General features: G+C 48.7%; 1 protein-coding gene across 13 annotated transcripts in view; it reads left to right on the top strand.

Moving 5' to 3' along the window:
- Positions 1 to 20174, top strand: part of sec16a (SEC16 homolog A, endoplasmic reticulum export factor) — a 115069-nt gene that overhangs the window by 22785 nt on the left and 72110 nt on the right. For all 13 annotated transcript variants that reach the window (XM_072488894.1, XM_072488892.1, XM_072488903.1 and 10 more), the window contains 7 exons: positions 7139 to 7236; positions 9204 to 9339; positions 10239 to 10431; positions 14136 to 14298; positions 14587 to 14735; positions 15684 to 15745; positions 19484 to 19622. In XM_072488894.1, coding sequence (XP_072344995.1) covers positions 7139 to 7236; positions 9204 to 9339; positions 10239 to 10431; positions 14136 to 14298; positions 14587 to 14735; positions 15684 to 15745; positions 19484 to 19622 — 940 coding nt within the window. The remainder of the gene's footprint in view (positions 1 to 7138; positions 7237 to 9203; positions 9340 to 10238; positions 10432 to 14135; positions 14299 to 14586; positions 14736 to 15683; positions 15746 to 19483; positions 19623 to 20174) is intronic.

The following is a 20174-nucleotide window of genomic DNA, read 5'->3' as shown; positions in this document are numbered from 1 at the left end:
CGATCCAAAAACTCCATCATTCTCTCCCTCCCATCCGGGGGTTGAGCTTCATACAATTTTTTATAAAATGTCTTAAACACTTCATTCACTCTCTCCGCTCCCCGCTCCGTCTCTCCATCTTCGTCTCTCACCCCCCCTATTTCCCTCGCTGCTCCCCTTTTCCTCAATTGGTGTGCCAGCAATCTGCTCGCCTTCTCTCCATATTCATACTGTACACCCTGCGCCTTCCTCCATTGTGCCTCTGCAGTGCCTGTGGTCAGCAAGTCAAATTCCACATGCAGCCTTTGCCTTTCCCTATACAGTCCCTCCTCCGGTGCTTCCGCATACTGTCTGTCCACCCTCAAAAGTTCTTGCAACAACCGCTCCCGTTCCTTACTCTCCTGCTTCCCTTTATGTGTCCTTATTGATATCAGCTCCCCTCTAACCACCGCCTTCAACGCCTCCCAGACCACTCCCACCTGAACCTCCCCATTGTCATTGAGTTCCAAGTACTTTTCAATGCATCCCCTCACCCTTAAGCACACACCCTCATCCACCATTAGTCCCATGTCCATTCTCCAGGGTGGACGCCCTCTTGTTTCCTCCCCTATCTCCAAGTCTACCCAGTGTGGGGCATGATCCGAAATGGCTATAGCCGTATATTCCGTTCCCCTCACCCTCGGGATCAATGCCCTACCCAACACAAAAAAGTCTATGCGTGAATAGACTTTATGGACATAGGAGAAAAACGAGAACTCCTTACTCCTAGGTCTACTGAATCTCCACGGGTCCACCCCTCCCATCTGCTCCATAAAATCCTTAAGCACCTTGGCTGCTGCCGGCCTCCTACCAGTCCTGGACTTCGACCTGTCCAGCCTTGGTTCCAACACCGTGTTAAAGTCTCCCCCCATTATCAGCTTTCCGGTCTCTAGGTCTGGGATGCGTCCTAGCATTCGCCTCATAAAATTGGCATCGTCCCAATTCGGGGCATACACGTTTACCAACACCACCATCTCTCCCTGTAATTTGCCACTCACCATCACGTATCTGCCCCCGTTATCCGCCACTATAGTCTTTGCCTCGAACATTACCCGCTTCCCCACTAATATAGCCACCACCCTGTTTTTCGCATCCAGCCCCGAATGGAACACCTGCCCTACCCATCCTTTGCGCAACCTAACCTGATCTATCAGTTTCAGGTGCGTTTCCTGTAACATGACCACATCTGCTTTAAGTTTCTTAAGGTGTGCGAGTACTCGTGCCCTCTTTATCGGCCCGTTAAGCCCCCTCACGTTCCACGTGATCAGCCGAGTTGGGGGGCTTCCCACCCCCCCCCCCCCCTTGCCGGTTAGCCATCATCTTTTTCCAGCTTCTCGCCCAGTTCCCACGCAGCTGTATTTCTCCCAGACGGTGCCCCCCCCGCCCGTCCTTTCCCGTACCCACTCCCCCCTTTCCCCAGCAGCAGCAACCCAGTAATTCCCCCCCCCCCCCGCTAGCGTAATTACTCCCCCCATGTTGCTCCCAGAAGTCAGCAAACTCTGGCTGACCTCGGCTTCCCCCCGTGATCACGGCTCGCCCCGTGCGGCGCCCCCTCCTTCCTGCTTCTCTATTCCCGCCATAATTATCATAGCGCGGGAACCAAGCCCGCGCCTCTCCCTCGGCCCCGCCTCCCATGGCCAACGCCCCATCTCCTCTCCCTCCCCACCTCCCCCCATCACCACCTGTGGGAGAAAGAAAAGTTACCATACCGCAGGATTAATCATACAATCCCTCTTCGCCCCCCCCCCACTCGTCCCACCACTTTGTCCAAACGTTCATTTTCGTAGTCCAATCATTCCAATTTTTCTTCTACAATAAAAGTCCACGCTTCATCCGCCGTCTCAAAGTAGTGGTGCCTCCCTTGATATGTGACCCACAGTCTTGCCGGTTGCAGCATTCCAAACTTTATCTTTTTTTTGTGAAGTACCGCTTTGGCCCGATTAAAGCTCGCCCTCCTTCTCGCCACCTCCGCACTCCAATCTTGATAGACGCGGATCACCGCGTTCTCCCATTTACTACACCGAGTTTTCTTCGCCCATCTAAGGACCATTTCTCTATCCTTAAAACGGAGAAATCTCACCACTATGGCTCTGGGAGCTTCTCCTGCTCTCGATCCTCGCACCATAACTCGGTATGCTCCCTCCAACGGACCCGTCGGGGCCTCCACTCCCATTAACGAGTGCAGCATCGTGCTCACATATGCCCCGACGTCCGCCCCCTCCACACCTTCGGAAGGCCAAGAATCCTCAAGTTGTTCCTCCTTGCGTTATTTTCCAGTGCCTCCAACCTCTCCACAGATCGTTTCTGGTGTGCCTCCTGTATCTCCGACTTCACCACCAGGCCCTGTATATCGTTTTCATTCTCTGCTGCTTTCGCCTTCACGACCCGAAGCTCCTGCTCCTGGGTCTTTTGTTCCTCTTTCAGCCCTTCAATCGCCTGTAATATCGGGGCCAACAACTCTTTCTTCATTTCCTTTTTTATCTCCTCCACGCAGCGTTTCAAAAACTCTTGTTGTTCAGGGCCCCATATGAAACTGCCACCTTCCGACGCCATCTTGGTTTCTGCTTGCCTTCCTTGCCGTTGTTCCAAAGGATCCGCTGCAATCCGGCCACTTTCCTCTCCTTTTTCCATCCGTGTCCAGGGGGAACACCCTTCTGGTTTACCGCACGGTGTTTTCAGCCGTTAAAATTGCCGTTGGGGCTCCTATCAAGAGCCCAAAAGTCCGTTTCACAGGGAGCTGCCAAAACGTGCGACTCAGCTGGTCATCGCCGCACCCGGAAGTCCCTTTAATGTTGTTCTTAACCAACCACTGGCTCCTGGTAGGCTGGTGGGTGAGGTTGGGGGGTGAGGTTGCTTTATGAGGTTGGGGGGGGGGGGGGTGAGATGTTGGGGGGGGGGGGTGAGATGTTGGGGGGGGGGGGTGAGATGTTGGGGGGGGGGGGTGAGATGTTGGGGGGGGGGGTGAGATGTTGGGGGGGGGGGTGAGATGTTGGGGGGGGGGGTGAGATGTTGGGGGGGGGGGTGAGGTGTTGGGGGGGGGGGTGAGGTGTTGGGGGGGGTGAGGTGTTGGGGGGGGTGAGGTGTTGGGGGGGGTGAGGTGTTGGGGGGGGTGAGGTGTTGGGGGGGGTGAGGTGTTGGGGGGGTGAGGTGTTGGGGGGGGGTGAGGTGTTGGGGGGGTGAGGTGTTGGGGGGGGGGTGAGGTGTTGGGGGGGGTGAGGTGTTGGGGGGGGGGGGTGAGGTGTTGGGGGGGGGGGTGAGGTGTTGGGGGGGGGGGTGAGGTGTTGGGGGGGTTGAGGTTGGGGGGGGTGAGGTTGGGGGGGGGTGAGGTTGCTTGATTAGGTTGGGGGGGGAGTGAGGTGTTGGGGGGGGGGGGGTGAGGTTGGGGGGGGTGAGGCTGGGGGGGGTGAGGTTTGGGGAGGGGTGAGGTTTGGGGGGGGTGAGGTTGCTTGATTAGGTAGGGGGGGTGCGAGCTTGGGGGGGGGGAAGGGGAGGTGCGAGCTTGGAGGGGGTGAGGCTGGGGGGGGTGAGCTTGGGGGGGGGGGTGACGCTGGGGAATAGTGTAGGTGTGTTTTTTTCTCTCTGCTCTGTGTTTGGTTATCATTTTCCTTCAAGCCCTGTGATTGAAATGGTACAGCAGCAGCTTGGAAATTAATATTTTCATCCCAAATATCTCCCCCTCATTAACTTCTGGCCAGGTTGCTAGTGAACTGTCCGCTCCCTAAGCTGTATCCTGGTATTCTCTGACTGTTTGGGGGATCCGAGGGGCGCATCCTAGACACACTCCCCAGGGTAGTGAGTGGGAAGCCTGGCTGATTTGATCATTTTCGCCCTGCCATTGACAAGAAGTGAACTCTGGCAATCTTGTCTGACCTGGCTAAGCCCCTCTTTTACTCTACCCCTCCCTCAACCTCTCTGTCGTGATCCAACACACTCTCTCATGCGTGCACGTGTCCACATTCTCTTAGATTCCTCATTCAGCCTAATTAGTTTTGTTAACCAAAATACTTTCTATTCCGATCCCGGACCAGACCCCAATAGTGTCTGGGATATGGGTCAGAAACCCCAATGTGTTGGTTTAATTTTGTAAGACTGTGGGGAAAGGATTCCTCGCTCCAGCAGTGATTTCACACACCAATAGGGATATGGTAAATTAAAACAAACTTTATTACTAACACAGTGTTAAAATATATTTAACATCACACCAGAAAGTAGCTGACAATGACCCCTTAAACAATGCTAATCAATACAGTGACACAGTAACCCTTAACTGCTATCTTTACTCCCACTCAAAAAAACAACCATATCGGGTCCCAATCCACTTTTAAATACAGTTAACATTCCCAGGGGGGCATGGTGGAGCAGTGGCTAGTTAACATACCCAGGTATACTTGATGTGCCGAGATGCACTTAAAAAAAAAATTTTGAGTACCTAATTCATTTTTTCCAATTAAGGGGCAATTTAGCATGGCCAATCTACCTAATCTGCACATCTTTGGGTTGTGGGGGCGAAACACACACAGACACGGGGAGAATGTGCCGAGATGCACTTTGAAACTATTGTGAGAGATGGACCTGAATCCTGTCAGAACAATGCAGGCTTGCTAGCTGAAGTCTTCAGAAACTCTTCACCATTTGGCTTTCATTCCCCAACTGAACTAAACTGTTTCTCTGCAAAGTGCCTGGTATTCTAGCTCCTCCCATTAACTACATCATCTCCTCCCATTAACTACATCATCTTACCCAGCTGAAACACAACGTATCTGATTAACTCCACAGGGAATGTTTTAATCCATAACACAAATCCATTAGCCCAAGCTTTTATGATGCTTTAATTGCACCTCTGGCTCTAAAAGGTCTAGCGGTCTTTCAAGCCAGAATTTTAAAAACGTGACTGCAGCAGTCACACACACTAACCCAGGCCGTTAACCCTTACTGCACCAAATACATCTACAATATATCAGAAATTCCTACATTCATCACAATATCTTTGCTTTAAATATGTCTCCACTATCTCTGGGCAGCCTGTTCCATTCATTCCACTCGTGTGTGACGTAGATGGGTCTAAATCAGGGTTTTTCAAAGTGAGGGTTGCGGAGCTACGTATCGCGATGTTTGTATGTCTGGCCTCGGCACCGGTTCCCTGTCATAGGATCATGCTGACCTCCTGCTCAGGCCTCAAGAATAATTTAAGATAAAGTTTTAGTTGAAGAATTTTGTGTTGCAAATACCTCCCTAGCTTTCCCCATGGTCGAGAAGGAATTTTAAAAATACATTTGGAGTCCCCAATTATTTTTTTTCCAATTAAGGGGCAATTTAGCGTGGCCAATCCACCTACCCTGCACATCTTTTTGGGTTTGGGGGTGGGACCCACGCAAACACTGGGAGTAGGGAAGCATGGTAGCATAGTGGTTAGCACAATTGCTTCACAGCTCCAGGGTCCCAGGTTCGATTCCTGGCTGGGTCACTGTCTGTGCGGAGTCTGCACGTTCTCCCCGTGTGTGCGTGGGTTTCCTCCGGGTGCTCCGGTTTCCTCCCACAATCCAAAGATGTGCAGGTTAGGTGGATTGGCTATGCTGAATTGCCCTTAGTGTCCAAAAAGGTTAAGTGGGGTTTGCTGGGTTACGGGGTTAGGGTAGATACGTGGGCTTGAGTAGGGTGCTCTTTGTAAGGGCCGGTGCAGACTCGATGGGCTGAATGGCCTCCTTCTGCACTGTAAATTCTATGACTCTATGAATGTGCAAACTCCACACACAGGTGGTGACCTGGATCCAGGACCGAACCCGGGTCCCCGGCGCCGTGAGGCAGCAGTGCTAGCCACTGTGACGCCCTTTTGAGCAGGAATTTTAACTGCTGTGTTTTCATGCAGCCGACAACTTGATTTGAGAAGTAATTGTGACAGGGTCTTGGGTTTGATGCCAGTCACAAGTCCACCTCCCATTCTGTCGCGGTGATCCCGTGGCACTGCTGAAGATGAGCAACGGGATTATCAACCTGAGCACTGGCTGATGTTTATCCGGGGCAGCTTGGATAGGATATATATTTATAAATTTAAAAACATTTTGAGTCCCCTATTCTTTTTTTTCCCAATTAAGGGGCAATTTAACGTGGCCAATCCACCTACCCTGCACATCTTTGGGTTGTGGGGGTGAGACCCACGCAGACATGGAGTGTATAGGATATTTTAATCATGCTCAGCATTTACTGGGAACTGGGCTGTTCGTGGAATTCAAATTAAGGACCAGAGATTGTCATTAGTGAATAATGGTCCTAACAAATGGATGATGCCTCGTTTCTGTTCCCTCCAGATTTAGTTTTTCTTTATGAAAAGTGGGTGGAAGAATTAAGGCAAATGTACAGACTGGGTGAGAATGTGAAAACCTGTTCAGGCCAGGATTAGGAAGATTACAATGTAGAAACAGAAATAAACTATTCTTCCTCATGTCTGCTCTGCCATTTAATGAGATCGTGACTGGTCTGTATTTTAACTCATTTACTCATCTTTGTTTTATAATCCTTAAAACACTTACTGCACAAAAGCTGTCACTTCCAGTTGGGAAATTTCCTGTTAACCCCCCAGCTTTAACAGTTGTTTGTGGGAGGGTGGGGGGGTTCAATATTTTCCCCCACCCCACTATCACGAGACAGGGAGTCGGGAACCTCGGCTGGGTGACCAGGCTGAAAGAAACAGGGACAGTAATAAAAGAAAGAACAGTAAAATGCAGAACCGGTCGACGGGGTAATCCAGGCGAGAGGCAACAGAACAAAGAGAAGTTAGGATGATTAAAAATGGCTAAAAGACAAGTCTAAAGGCTCTAATGCACAAAGCACTTGAAATAATTGAGTCCTGAAGGTCGGTCGGTGTGGGTCCCGAAGGTCCGCCAGTTGGGAAAAGGGGGTCCTGGGAAAGAAAAAGTTTGAATAACATTGATCTAAACTGTTCTCCATTAATTGAATGTAGCTTTACATCCCCCTCTGTTTGTTAATCTGTGCAGTGGGTAGGTGTCTCTGTGCCCTGCAGGGGTGGGTGGTGTCATTCTTGATACCAATCTTCAACATGAAGGTCCTCAGTTGCTGTCATTTTAAGTTTTCACTCCTACTTTCTGTTTGGTGATCTCCTCAGGCAGGGGTGTGCTGAAGACCCGTATAGTGGAAGAGGAGGGCGAGAGGGCTATGCTAGTTACTATCCGGATTATTACAACGGCCAGTATCAGTACAGAGGTAAGAGTCACTTTCCCATCATCTGGAGAACTGGCGCTCTCACACTCGGGAATGGTCAGTTAAGTAAAAGTGGTCGGTGGATTAGGGAGTGTTAACTCCATGCAAAGTTATTACTGTGGCCCCATTACTCTGCAATCTTTAACATCTACTTGAGGCACTAGACAGAACCTTGGTCTTATATCTCCTAGAAGACCAGCCTCTCAGGATTGCGCAGGAATGTCGGTCTAGTTAGAGGCTCGTGAAGAAATCGGAAATGAGGATTGGACTCTGCCTCAGGGAATAGTGGCACATTCCTCACGCGGGTGAGATTGAAGAAGTGGTGAACGTGTTGTGTGTAATGGCGTGTTCCTGTTGTGACTGTGGCCGGAGTTGTGATTGTCAGGGTGTGCGGTGCACGGCGGTGATTATTTTTCTGGACTGATGCAGGGAACGCCAGTTCTAATTCCACCATGGGAATTTGAGTTACAGAATCATAGTCAGTGTACAGCACACAAAGAGGCCATTCGGCCCAGGCTGTAAAAACAAATCCCCCGGCCTAATCCCACTTTCCAATGTTTAGTCCATAGCCCTGCAGAGGACAGCATTTCAAGTTATAAATAAACATCTGGGATCGATTGAAAGTGTCCACGAGGCTGCCAGATTTCCCTCCGAGCCCTGCTGGATCCCGAATGGTTTTTAGGGAAGGTAGTGTTGACTTTATCTGGGCTGGGCCTATGTGTGATTCCAGACCCGCATCAATGTTGTTGATTCTTCCGGCCCTCGGCCGAGGCAATAACCGCTGGACAATGAAAGCCAAGTTTGCCAGTGACCCTTGAATCCTGAGAAGGAATATATAAACTAGACGAGACCATTCGAACCAGAGTAAATCACCAATATTAACGGGGTGTCCTTGCTGGGGCTGGTCTGCTCGTGCGTGCCATCCTGAGTTGGTGATTTTCTCCCAAACCTCAATTTGTACGTGGGAGTGACCGCTAGCTACAGTGTGATAACCGGAGCTGGTGCATTGACTTTACCCCTTAACTTTTATCAAATCATGACTGCATTTGTTCAATAATAGGGCATGGGTTTTGTAACTAATATACTGATGGTTAATATTTAAGTTGTACTGTACCAGTTAGATCAGATACGGAATGTAAAACTTTGTGGAGGCTTAGGGATCATAAAATGTTCCAGCACAGAAATATGTCATTAAGCTCATCAGTCTGATATCCATCCGTATTGTTTCTCATAAACCACTCATTCCAGCCCCATGCTCCTGCTCACTCTCTACCCTTTATTGCCCCATCCTGTCTACTCCCAATTTCCCCATCACCTTCATTATTCCTCTCAGTCTAATCCCACTCTACCGTTCGCTCCCCCCACCCTCTAATATTTGAAGCAGCTTAACCGTGCTCCCTGCTTTCTCCCATTTGCCAATTGGTCAGGTGGCAGAGCCTCTTTGCAAGACTGCCCACCATATTCCAGGTCATCAATCAATAATCTGCCTCTCTTACAGTTGCTGACTATTGTGTTACCAGTTTCTATACCATACTAGCTGATCCTCCATGATACTCACTCATAACTGAGTGCGATTGTACAACTGCCACGGCGAAGCTGTGTTTGTCCTGATTTGTACTGCTTTCTCCCTGTCCCATCCCCAAGCTGCTGTATGTCCCTCTTGCGTGGATAAGCATTGTTCTAAGACCAGGGGAGTTCTCCCCAGTGTGTTCGTCAATATTTATCCCTTATCGAATATCACTCAATAAAGATCCCATTGTTTGTGGGATCGGTGTGTGCAATTTGGCTACCATGTTTGCGTAATCACAACGGTGACAAAACTTCAAAATCAATTCATTGGCCTTGAAGAGTGTTAGGATGTCTTAAGGTTGTAAATGGTGCTATAGAAATGCAGCTCTTTTTCTCCCTTTCCCTTCTTCATACTACTTGCTGTGTTTCACAGTGATTGCTGTGTTATGCTTTGTTGCTAGATGCAGCTCAATGGGAAAGGTATGACCCAGCTGCCTATGATCCTCGCTACAGGGACTACAGGGATTATGACGTGCCGTACTGGTACTACGGAGCTTACCAAGCACGGGATCTTTACCGGGAGGTCTACACAGACAGGTGAGTAGCAGACATTGTTGTCCAGCTTCTCTGCCACAGTTAGACGTAGTTTAGTAGAGCAGAGATGCTAATAGTAATAATAATCTTTATTAGTGTCACAAGTCGGTTTACATTAACGCTGCAATGAAGTTACTGTGAAAAACCCCGAGTCGCCACATTCTGACCGAAGCTAGCCAACACGGCTGGAGCCGGATGACTAGACACTTTCCCTCCTGGGAGGGTGGGGGGAAATGTCAAAAAGGGGAGCATGTCCGTAAAATCCCTCTTCACTCAGCTCCGGCGATTGAAGCCAATCCATCACATTGACCTTGCACGTGTGAACTTTCATATAATGTGACCTCTGACCCAGCTAGGACCGATCTAGCTTCTGTCTACTAATTCAACAGAGATCACTAACGTTTCTAGTCTGAGAGGCTTTGGACAGGGGAGTGGAGGAGGTGGGTGAGGGCAACGAGTTGGGGGGTGGGGGGTGGCGAGCGTGTGGGGGGGGGGGGTGGCGAGCGTGTGGGGGGGGGAGAGGTGGGGGTGGGGAGGAAGGTGGCAGGTGGGCGAGGTGCCACGTGGGTGGGATGGGAAGGAGGGTGGCACCTGGGTGGGGAGGAGGGTGGCAGAGTGGGGGTGGGGAGGAGGGTGGCAGGGTGGTGTGGGGAGGAGGGTGAGCGGTGTGGGGGTGGGGAGGAGGGTGGCGGGGTGGGGAGGAGGGTGGCAGGGTGGGGGTGGGGAGGAGAGTGGCAGGGTGGGGGTGGGGAGGAGGGTGGGTGTGGGGAGGAGGGTGAGCGGTGTGGGGGTGGGAGGAGGGTGGCAGGTGGGCGGTGTGGGGTGATGGGTGAGGGCGCGCAGAGATTTCCTTCAAGGCTTCATTAAAAAATACATTAACCTGATTGTCCTGTGTTGAAAAGGCGGAATGGGTTGGAGGATCTCTGGCAGTATGACCCTCGATATGACGTGAGCTTCGATGAAGGTAGCCGGCAGGACCCGTACACTGACGAATTTGATGGGCACAGCACACAGAGTGAGCAGTCTGTTCACAGTGCGCTGAGCTCACACAGCGTGAGGAGCAGGCGGAGCAGCTTTGGATCCCGGTCTCAGCAGGTGAGGAGTGGCGGGATGCTCAAACATTTTGTTTAATTTCTGTGCCCAATGAGATGTCAAATGAAGTAAGGGATCAAGTGAGGGTTAGCAATGAGGCATTGACCGCAGAGGAGGGTGTAAAATAGAACATGAAGTGATTGAGAGAATCTTTATAAAAGGAAAGCAAAGAGGAGCTATGCAATGAAATTACTCGGAACGTAAAACAAATAGAAAAATGATTTACAAGTGCATCAATAAAAAAGGATTCCCTGTGAGGGGAATGGGACCATTCAGGGACAGACACGAATATATACCACAGGTCACAATAGAGAGATGGCAGAAATAGGATATTATTTTGCTTTGGCATTTACCAGAGAGAACCGGTAGACATGACATCGAGTGATGAGATATACACTGAGATAAAGCACTTAAAATCAAAAAGGGATGCATTGAATAAACTAATCAAGCTCCGGATAAAGGTCCACCTGGATTACATCCACATATTTTTAAATAACTCAAGGAAAGTGATAGCAGAGGCATCACTGCATATTTTTAATAATTCATTACAATAATAATCTTTATTGTCACAAGTAGGCTTACATTAACACTGCAATGAAGTTAGTGTGAAAAGCCCTTAGTCGCCACACTCCGGCGCCTGTTCAGGTACACCGAGAGAGAATTCAGAATGCCCAATTCACCTAACAGCACGTCTTTCGGGACTTTGTGGGAGGAAACTGGAGCACCCGGAGGAAACCCACGCAGACACGGGGAGAACGTGCAGATTTCGCACAGATAGTGGCCCAAGCCGGGAATCGAACTAGGGGCTGTGAAGTGACAGTGCTAACCACTGTGCTACCAAAAAGGTGTAATTCCAGAAGATTGACAGATAGCGAATGCAATTCTTGTACTTAAGGGAGACAGACTATGCCCAGGGAATTATAGACCAATCAGTTTAAAATTGGTGGTAGGACAAATAATGGAATTCCTACTAAAGGAGAGAATATAAGATTGGCTAGGAAAGAGAAATATATTGATGAATAGTCAGCATGGATTTCAAAAGGGAAAACCTTGCTTGACCAACCTTACTGAATATTCTGAGGAGGTAACAAAGAGAGTAGACAGTGGTATTGTAGTAGATGTAATTTATCTGGATTTTCAAAAAGGCCATTGATAAGGTGTCCCACAATAGGCTAATGAATGAGGTCGGAGAATGTGTGAATCTGGGCAGAATGGATTGCTAGCTGGCTTCAAGACAGAAGGCAGAGAGTGAGAGTGAAGGGTAGTTATTCAGAGTGGCAAGGAGATGGGACGTGGTGTCCCACAAGGATATCGGTGTAGCACCACTGCGTTCACAATTTGCATCAAAGATTTGGACTATTAGAATCAAAAATATAATTTCACAATTTGGAGCTGATGCCAAATTTGGGGGTGATGGTGGTGTGGGTATGTGACAGTCACTACTGATGAGAACTGCAAAGGGAGGACAGTTATAAACTTGCAAAATGGGCAAATAATTGACACATGAGGTTCAACACAGGTCGAGAAACCAAGTTATCCAGAAGTACAGTTGCACCAAGCCATTGAAGATTGCAACGCAGGTTAGTGTGTTCATTTATAACATAGAACGAACCGAGCACTGGGCTTTATTTCTACTGGGATAAAATTGAAAAGTTGTGTTAAATCTGTGCGAAACCTTGACCAGGCCACAATGCGCGCCGTTCCGGTTACCATGGGATAAAAAGGATATAGAAGTAGTGGGAAAGTTGCCGAGATTTAAACGATGATACCAGAATTGTGGGGGTAAACATTATCAGGAGAGGATTGACAGACTGGGTCTCTAATCTTCGAAAAATAGGTTGAGGCGTGAGTTAATCGTGACCTTTAAAATGATGAAAGGTTTCGATAGAGTGGGTAGAGAGAGAGAGTGTCTCCTCTATTAGGGAAGAAGGGAACCAAAGACCTGAGTCAATTGTATAAGGTGTTAGTGAGGCCACACCTGGAGGATTGTGTTCAGTTTTGGTCTCCTTACCTGAGAAAGGACGTACTGGCACTGGAGGGTGTGCAGAGGAGATTCACTAGGTTAATCCCAGAGCTGAAGGGGTTGGATTACGAGGAGAGGTTGAGTAGTCTAGGACTGTGCTCGTTGGAATTTAGAAGGATGCGGGGGGGTGGGGGGATCTTATAGAAACGTATAAAATTATGAAGGGAATAGATAGGATAGATGCGGGCAGGTTGTTTCCACTGGCGGGTGAAAGCAGAACTAGGGGGCATAGCCTCAAAATAAGGGGAAGTAGATTTAGGACTGAGCTTAGGAGGAACTTCTTCACCCAAAGGGTTGTGAATCTATGGAATTCCTTGCTCAGTGAAGCAGTTGAGGTTCCTTCATTAAATGTTTTTAAGATAAAGATAGATAGTTTTTTGAAGAATAAAGGGATTAAGGGTTATGGTGTTCGGGCTGGAAAATGGAGCTGAGTCCACAAAAGATCAGCCATGATCTCATTGAATGGTGGAGCAGGCTCGAGGGGCCAGATGGCCTGCTCCTGCTCCTAGTTCTTATGTTCTAATGTATGAAAGTTGGCAAGAAATAGGGAATTCAGGAGAAACGTCGTCGCACAAAGGCCTCAGGAAATGATTGAATTGTATAGTACAGATGTATTTAATGGGGACGTTAGACAAAGCACTTGAGGGAGAAGGAAATAGAGGGTTCCAATGGCAGATTGAAATGAGGAAAGATGGGGGGGGGGGGTCTTGAGTCAAGCATGAATGTTGGCATGGTCTGGCCTGGGTGTTCAGTAAATCATTATTATTAATAATCATCTATAATCCTAGATTAAATGCAGTAGCATAGGGGGCAGCACGGTAGCACAATGGTTAGCACTGTCGTTTCACATCTCCAGGGTCCCAGGTTCAATTCCCGGCTTGGGTCACTGTCTGTGCAGAGTTTGCACGTTCTCCCCGTGTCTGCGTGGGTTTCCTCCAGTTTCCTCCCACAGTCCAAAAATGTGCGGGTTTGGTGGATTGGCCATGATAAATTGCCCTTAATGTCCAAAGGAGTTGGATGGGTTTGCTGGGTGACGGGTATGGGGCGCGGAGGTGTGGGGGTGCTCTTTTCAAGGGCCGGTGCAGACTCGATGGGCCGAATGGCCTCTTTCTGCACTGTCAATTCTTAGTCTGTAATTAAAAACAGAAAGTGGTGAAAAGCCGCTGGTCAGGCAGCATCTATGGAGAGAGAAACCGAGTTAACGTTTTGGGTCTATGACCTTTCATCAGAGATTGCTGATTTCTGACTCCGAGCGTCTCTGTGCTTTGCTGTTGTAAATCGGTATCTGCCCGTCCATGACCAGGTTGCAGTTTCCTTGCTGCTAGCTCCCGGGTGATCTCGTCATTCGCTGGGTGGGATACTGCGAGTCAGGAACCGGCTAGAACACGTTCCAAAGCTTGTGCACGTCCTGTCAAATCCCATCATTTATATTTATAATGGGAGCCGCGTATATCGTGCTGCAACTAGTGCCAGGGGTTACGTTGTAACATCCCTTCTGCAAGAGTGTGTAATTATCGTGTTCCATGTTTATGTTTCCATTCAAATCTGGAGATAGGAATCTATAATGGAATGTGTAAATAAAAAAGGATGCAAAATGAATGATCTTAAAATGGGGACTGCTTTACTTCTACACTCTCTGGCCCAATGTCTCCACCTTCTAACCCCACTTTATTTTTCATTGTAGAGCCAGATTTACAGGAGTCAGCAAGACTTGACTGCTGAAGCACCAGCTCAGGTAGCCAACACCGAGTACACTTACGAATACGCTCAGAGCGCCGTACATCCAGGCTATTCGGATTATCAGTACAGATATCCGTCAGAAACTGGCTGGCAGCCTGAGGAGAAAGGTTTGTTTTGTTCCTCTGAAATGCATGCTCCTTAACAACAGCATTGTCTTTTCAAGTTTAGTTATTGTGCACGGACGTTTTTTTTTCAGCATGTGGACCGTTTCTTATACAGAGAAACCACATTTTAATGGACACCCAGAAATGCGTTGTTGCTGGGATCTAATGGAGAGTTTTGGGAAAGCCATACATTGAATAACATACCCGGGTTTGAGCTCTGGACTGGAATTTAATCGAAGGGTTTGTTTAGTGTATTCCATTAATTTTTTTTGTCAATGTTTTTTGTTTTAGCTCCGGCTCCATTAAGACCGGTGACCCCCGAGAAATTCACAATTCCTCATCTCTGTGTCCGGTTCAGCCCCGGAGGGCAGTTGCTAAAAGTGTTGCCCAACCTCCCTTCCGAAGGACAGCCTGCCCTGGTGGAGTTGCACAGCCTGGAGGTACTTTAGGGAGTGAGGGACGGTGGGAAATCTTTCTTCATTATATACAATGGTGGGGCACAGATTCTGCGCTTCCTCTGCTGGTGCGGTAATTATTACTGTGATCGCTCTGTACTGATCGCAAGCCCTTCCAGGTATCCAGCATATGTGTTAATAGAATAACCAGCGATACACATGGAAGCTTGGCTGACAACGGTTCTGGTTTTCATGAATGAATGTCTGCTGTCACAGGCCATAGATTTGAATGTTGGGAGCAGAGCAGGTCACTCCCCAAGAGAGAGGAAAAAGAACACTCCTGGCTTTTCCCTCAACGTTGATCTTAGTTCAGTTTTGGGAGAGGCCTGGTGGGGGCGAGAGTTTCCCACCCATCACCTATCTCCGAATTGTTGCAGGGAATTGTGCTGGTTCAAGTTCTCAGACCCTGCAGGGAAACCATTGAGAGCAGTGCCACTGGCTATTTAGCACTGGGTGGTGAAAGCTTAAATCTCCAAAATGCTGGACATTTCCAGCACCTGTAAAATAGTTTAAGCATTCAACTCTGAACCCTGAGGTTGAGGGGCGGGAGCTGCACTCTTGCCTCTAGCTTGAGGGCAAGGGGTTGGCTTTTCACTTCTGCAACTGAGGGGCAGTAACCTTTTCCCTCTGACATGTCACATCTGGAAAGACTTGTTTCTCTCGGATGTTGTCTGATTTTTTTGGACCTTACCTGATCATCGGCCTTGCCCAGGGGTTCAGGCTGGAACTTGACCTATGAAGGGATCATTCTGTATCTGCCATTGGGGGGTTCTGTCCCCTCCTGACTGTGGAGGATAGTGAGGGAAAGAGTCCATAAAGCTGCACTGTTTTAAGTTATCGCTGGTGCAATGTATTTGATATCAGACTTTTTTGTTAAATTTCAACAATAGTTACATAAGCTGCTGGCTGACATGTGGACTGTTCATTCCCCAGGTGATGCTGCAGCACATGCCTGAGCAGGAGGAGCTCAGGAGGTTCCCAGGGCCGCTGGTGAAGTAAGTCTCTTACCTTCTCTTACACCTCACCGAGTTTGCTGCTCTTCTGGTTCTGTTACCGGTATCCAAATGTTCAAATCCCAGCCCTTGAATTCAGTTTAAAGGATCTAAAAATATTAGTAAGAGTGACTGAAACGTTTGGATTGCTATCCGAATCCTAACCGGGTCAGTAATAACCCTTGGGGAAGGAAACGTGCTGTTCTTACCCTGTCTGGGCCTATATGTGACCCCAAACCATCGTGATTAACTATTCCCTCTGAAATGGCCGAGAAAGACACTCTCTCTTTTAACCAGGAACCCTCTGGCCTATTTAGTTCAGTGTAGATATAGTATCCACACAATGATCATAGCCCAGAAGGAATGCACTGAGAGAGGTGATGAGACACTCTGCAAATGCAAACAATGCGCAACTCTTAATATTAAAGCCAAATCATAAATAAGCCCATTCATCAAGTAAGGGTGGCATGGTGGCACAGTGGTTAGCACTGCTGCTTCACAGGGCCAGGGACCTTTCATAGACTTTGCTGTGCAGAAGGAGGCCATTCAGCCCATCGAGTGCACCCGCTCTTGGAAAGAGCACCCCACTTAAGCTCACACCTCCACCCCTATCCCCGTAACCCAGCAAACCTATCTAACCTAAGGTCAATTTAGCATGGTCAATCCACCTAACCTGCACATCTTTGGATGTGGGAGGAAACCGGAGCACCCGGAGGAATCCCACGCAGACATGGGGAGAATCCGCACAGACAGTGACCCAAGTGGGAATCGAACCTGGGACCCTGGTGTTGTGAAGCCACAGTGCTACCACTATGTTACTTTGCTGCCCCAATTGACCTGGGTTCAATTCCAGTCTTGGGTCACTGTGTGAAGTTTGTACATTCTCCCTGTGTCTGAACATAGAACATTACAGCGCAGTACAGGCCCTTCGGCCCTCGATGTTGTGCCGACCTGTGAAACCACTCTAAAGCCCATCTACACTGTTCCCTTATCGTCCATACGTCTATCCAATGACCATTTAAATGCCCTTAATGATGGCAAGTCCACTACTGTTGCAGGGAGGGCATTCCACACCCTTGCTACTCTCTGAGTAAAGAACCTACCTCTGACATCTGTCCTATATCTATCTCCCCTCAATTTAAAGCTATGTCCCCTCTTGCTAGACATCACCATCCGAGGAAAAAGGCTCTCACTGTCCACCCTATCCAATCCTCTGATCATCTTGTATGCCTCAATTAAGTCACCTCTTAACCTTCTCTCTAACGAAAACAGCGTCAAGTCCCTCAGCCTTCCCTCATAAGATCTTCCCTCCATACCAGGCAACATTCTGGTAAATCTCCTCTACACCCTTTCCAATGCTTCCATATCCTTCCTATAATGCGGCGACCTGAATTGCACGCAATACTCCAAATGTGGCCGCACCAGAGTTTAGTACAGCTGCAACATGACCTCATGGCTCCGAAACTCAATCCCTCTACCAATAAAAGCTAACACACCGTTCGCCTTCTTAACAACCCTCTCAACCTGGGTGGCAACTTTCAGGGATCTATGTACATGGACACCGAGATCTCTCTGCTCATCCACACTGCCAAGAATCTTACCATTAGCCCAGTACTCTGTCTTCCTGTTATTCCTTCCAAAATGAATCACCTTCTGTGGGTTTTCTGCGTGGGTTTCCTCCCACAGTCCTAAGATGTGCAGGTTAGGTGGACTTAAAAAAAAACAAATTTGAGGGTACCCAATTATTGTTTCCCAATTAAGGGGCAATTTAGCGTGGCCAATCCACCTACCCTGCACATCTTTGGGTTGTGGGGGTGAAACCCACGCAGACACTGGGAGAATGTGCAAACTCCACACGGACAGTGACCCGGGGCCGGGATCTAACCCGGGTCCTCGATGCTGTGAGGCAGCAGTGCTAACCACCGTGCAGCCCGAAGATTAGGTGGATTGACCATGGTAAATTGCCCCTTAATGTCCCAACGGTTAGGTGGGTTTGCAGGGATAGGGCAGGGGAGTGCGCCCAGGTGGGGTGCTCTTTCAGAGGGTTGGTGCAGACTCGATGGGCCGAATGGCCTCCTTCTGAACTGTAGGATTCTATGATTATCTATGATTATAAAAGAATTGTTGATTCTATCAGTACTGTTGAAGAGGAACCATTCGGCTCCACAAGCCATTTCCTCCATTCATTTAGATGATGCCGAATCTGTATCTCAAATCTATTTTTCTGCCTTTCCCTTTCCGCCGAATATGAAATCGACCAATCTTTGTATTGAAATTTTCAATTGATCCTCCCCCTCAGCAGCCTTTTGGAGGACAGAATTCCTGATTTCCACTCTACTTCATGCTTCTTGATTTCATCCCTGAGTGGCATTGTTCTTGTTATCATAGAATTTACAGATTATCGTAGAATTTACAGTGCAGAAGGAGGCCATTCGGCCCATCGAGTCTGCACCGGTTTCTGGAAAGAGCACCCTACCCAAGCCCACACCTCCACCCTATCCCCACAACCCAGCAACCCCACCCAACACTAAGGGCAATTTATCACAGCCAATCCACCTAACCTGCACATCTTTGGACTGGGAGGAAACCGGAGCACCCGGAGGAAACCCGCGCAGACACGGGGAGGACGTGCAGACTCCGCACAGACAGTGACCCAAGCCGGGAATCGAACCTGGGACCCTGGAGCTGTGAAGCAATTGTGCTATCCACAATGCTACCGTGCTGCCCTGGACTCTCACTAGAGAAAATGGGACAGATACAGAGAAACCATCTTATTCCTTTATCGTTTTAAATACCATGACTAAATCAAACCTCAACCTTCTGAACTTCATAAACAAACCACGTTTAACCCGTTAAACCACGTTTAACCTGTTAATCCAGGGTGTCGTTCCGCTGAGTGAATTTCAATCTCTCCAAGGCCAGTATATCCCTCCTGTGCCTAGACCTGTACACCGTTACTCCAGTGGGCTTTGACCATGGTGACAAAGGCACAGATCACTGCAGTGAAGCTATGCAGATTAATCCTTTGGAGTAATGAATGTCTTTTGGACAGGCCACAATGCTTTCCCCATTCCTCAAGGTAAGAGGGACATTCTTGGTTACCAACATGCTTCCGTTACCTCTGGAATTAGCTGTCCCAATGTAATTCTGGCCAACCTCCCATGTTTATCCTCCGTAAACTTGCGATCATCTGAAACTCTGCTGCCCTTCCCCTAAATCCCACCAAGTCCCATTGGGGCATCACCCCTGACCGCTCGCTGACCGGCGCTTGGTCTCGTTTCAGTAAAACCTCGGGTTTGTTAATTCTCATCCTTCTGTTCAAATCCCTCCAGAGCCTCACCCCTCCCTATCCCTGTAACCTCTTTCAGCTCCACACTGACTCCCAAGATATCTGCACTCCTCCAAACCTGGCCTCTGCACATTCCCTGATGTTCCTTCACCACCTGAGTTCTGTGCCTCCGAATTATCTGCAACATGGATCTCCAACTCTCGTCTGAGTCAGTAATACCCATTGTTAAAAGCTGAGGGCCCAGTGTGGGAACATTACTGGTTACAGCCTGGCAGAGAGAGAGTGTTCCCTGTATGTCCTCGCTCCACACTGATTAACCCTTATCACAAGGTTGCCTCCAAGTCCATGCATTGCTAAACTCCTGCCTTGTTGCTGCTGACAGCATCATAGTGTGTGTGTTAATCAGTGAACTTTAAGGGTTCAAGGTTCCTTTCTAATTACTTTTTCTTTAGGGAAGAGACTCATAAAGTTGATGTTATCAACTTTGCTCAAAACAAGGCCACAGAATGCCTGAGGAATGACGAACTTCTGGATAAGGAGTCTGCCAACCTGCTGTGGGAGCTGATTGTACTGTTGTGCAGGCAGAATGGGGTGAGTTGCTGCTACTTTGCACTGTCCCGAGTAAGAGTTCTCCTCCAACACACAGTCCCGCTCACTTTGTAATGGCTGATTAAACAGCGTCTTGAGCACATGCTCATGTGAATCACCTCCGAATGGGAGTGAATCAGTCCCTGCTCCCTGCCCCCGACCCGTACATGTGCAGGAACTGATGGATATATCGTGGGACTCAGTGCAATGGCTTTCGAGATGTTTGTAAAGAGGAATATTAACCCGTTTCCTCTCACTTCTCCCTTGGCCTCAGGAGAGTGAGAAGCGGGAATCTGGCTCCGTGGAGTGACCAGTAGAGCTTGTTGGAGACCAGGCGTCTGGTTCACCTCTGCCGCAGCCTGCCTGAGATGAACGGTGTGTGAATCTGGGGTGTAATGTGCCAGGGCTGTCAGCACTGAACAGCTCAGCGTGCAGCTGGTGAGTAAATACTCTTATTGGAGTCAGTCAGGAGATCATGGATTCAATTCCTGCTGCAGACGTGAGCACAATCCAGGTCGACTCTCCAGCTACTGCACTGTTGGACATTAAATTGAG

This window comes from Scyliorhinus torazame, chromosome 22, assembly GCF_047496885.1.
Source record: "Scyliorhinus torazame isolate Kashiwa2021f chromosome 22, sScyTor2.1, whole genome shotgun sequence".
Classification (NCBI taxonomy): domain Eukaryota; kingdom Metazoa; phylum Chordata; class Chondrichthyes; order Carcharhiniformes; family Scyliorhinidae; genus Scyliorhinus; species Scyliorhinus torazame.
This window is presented reverse-complemented; position numbering and strand designations above follow the sequence as displayed.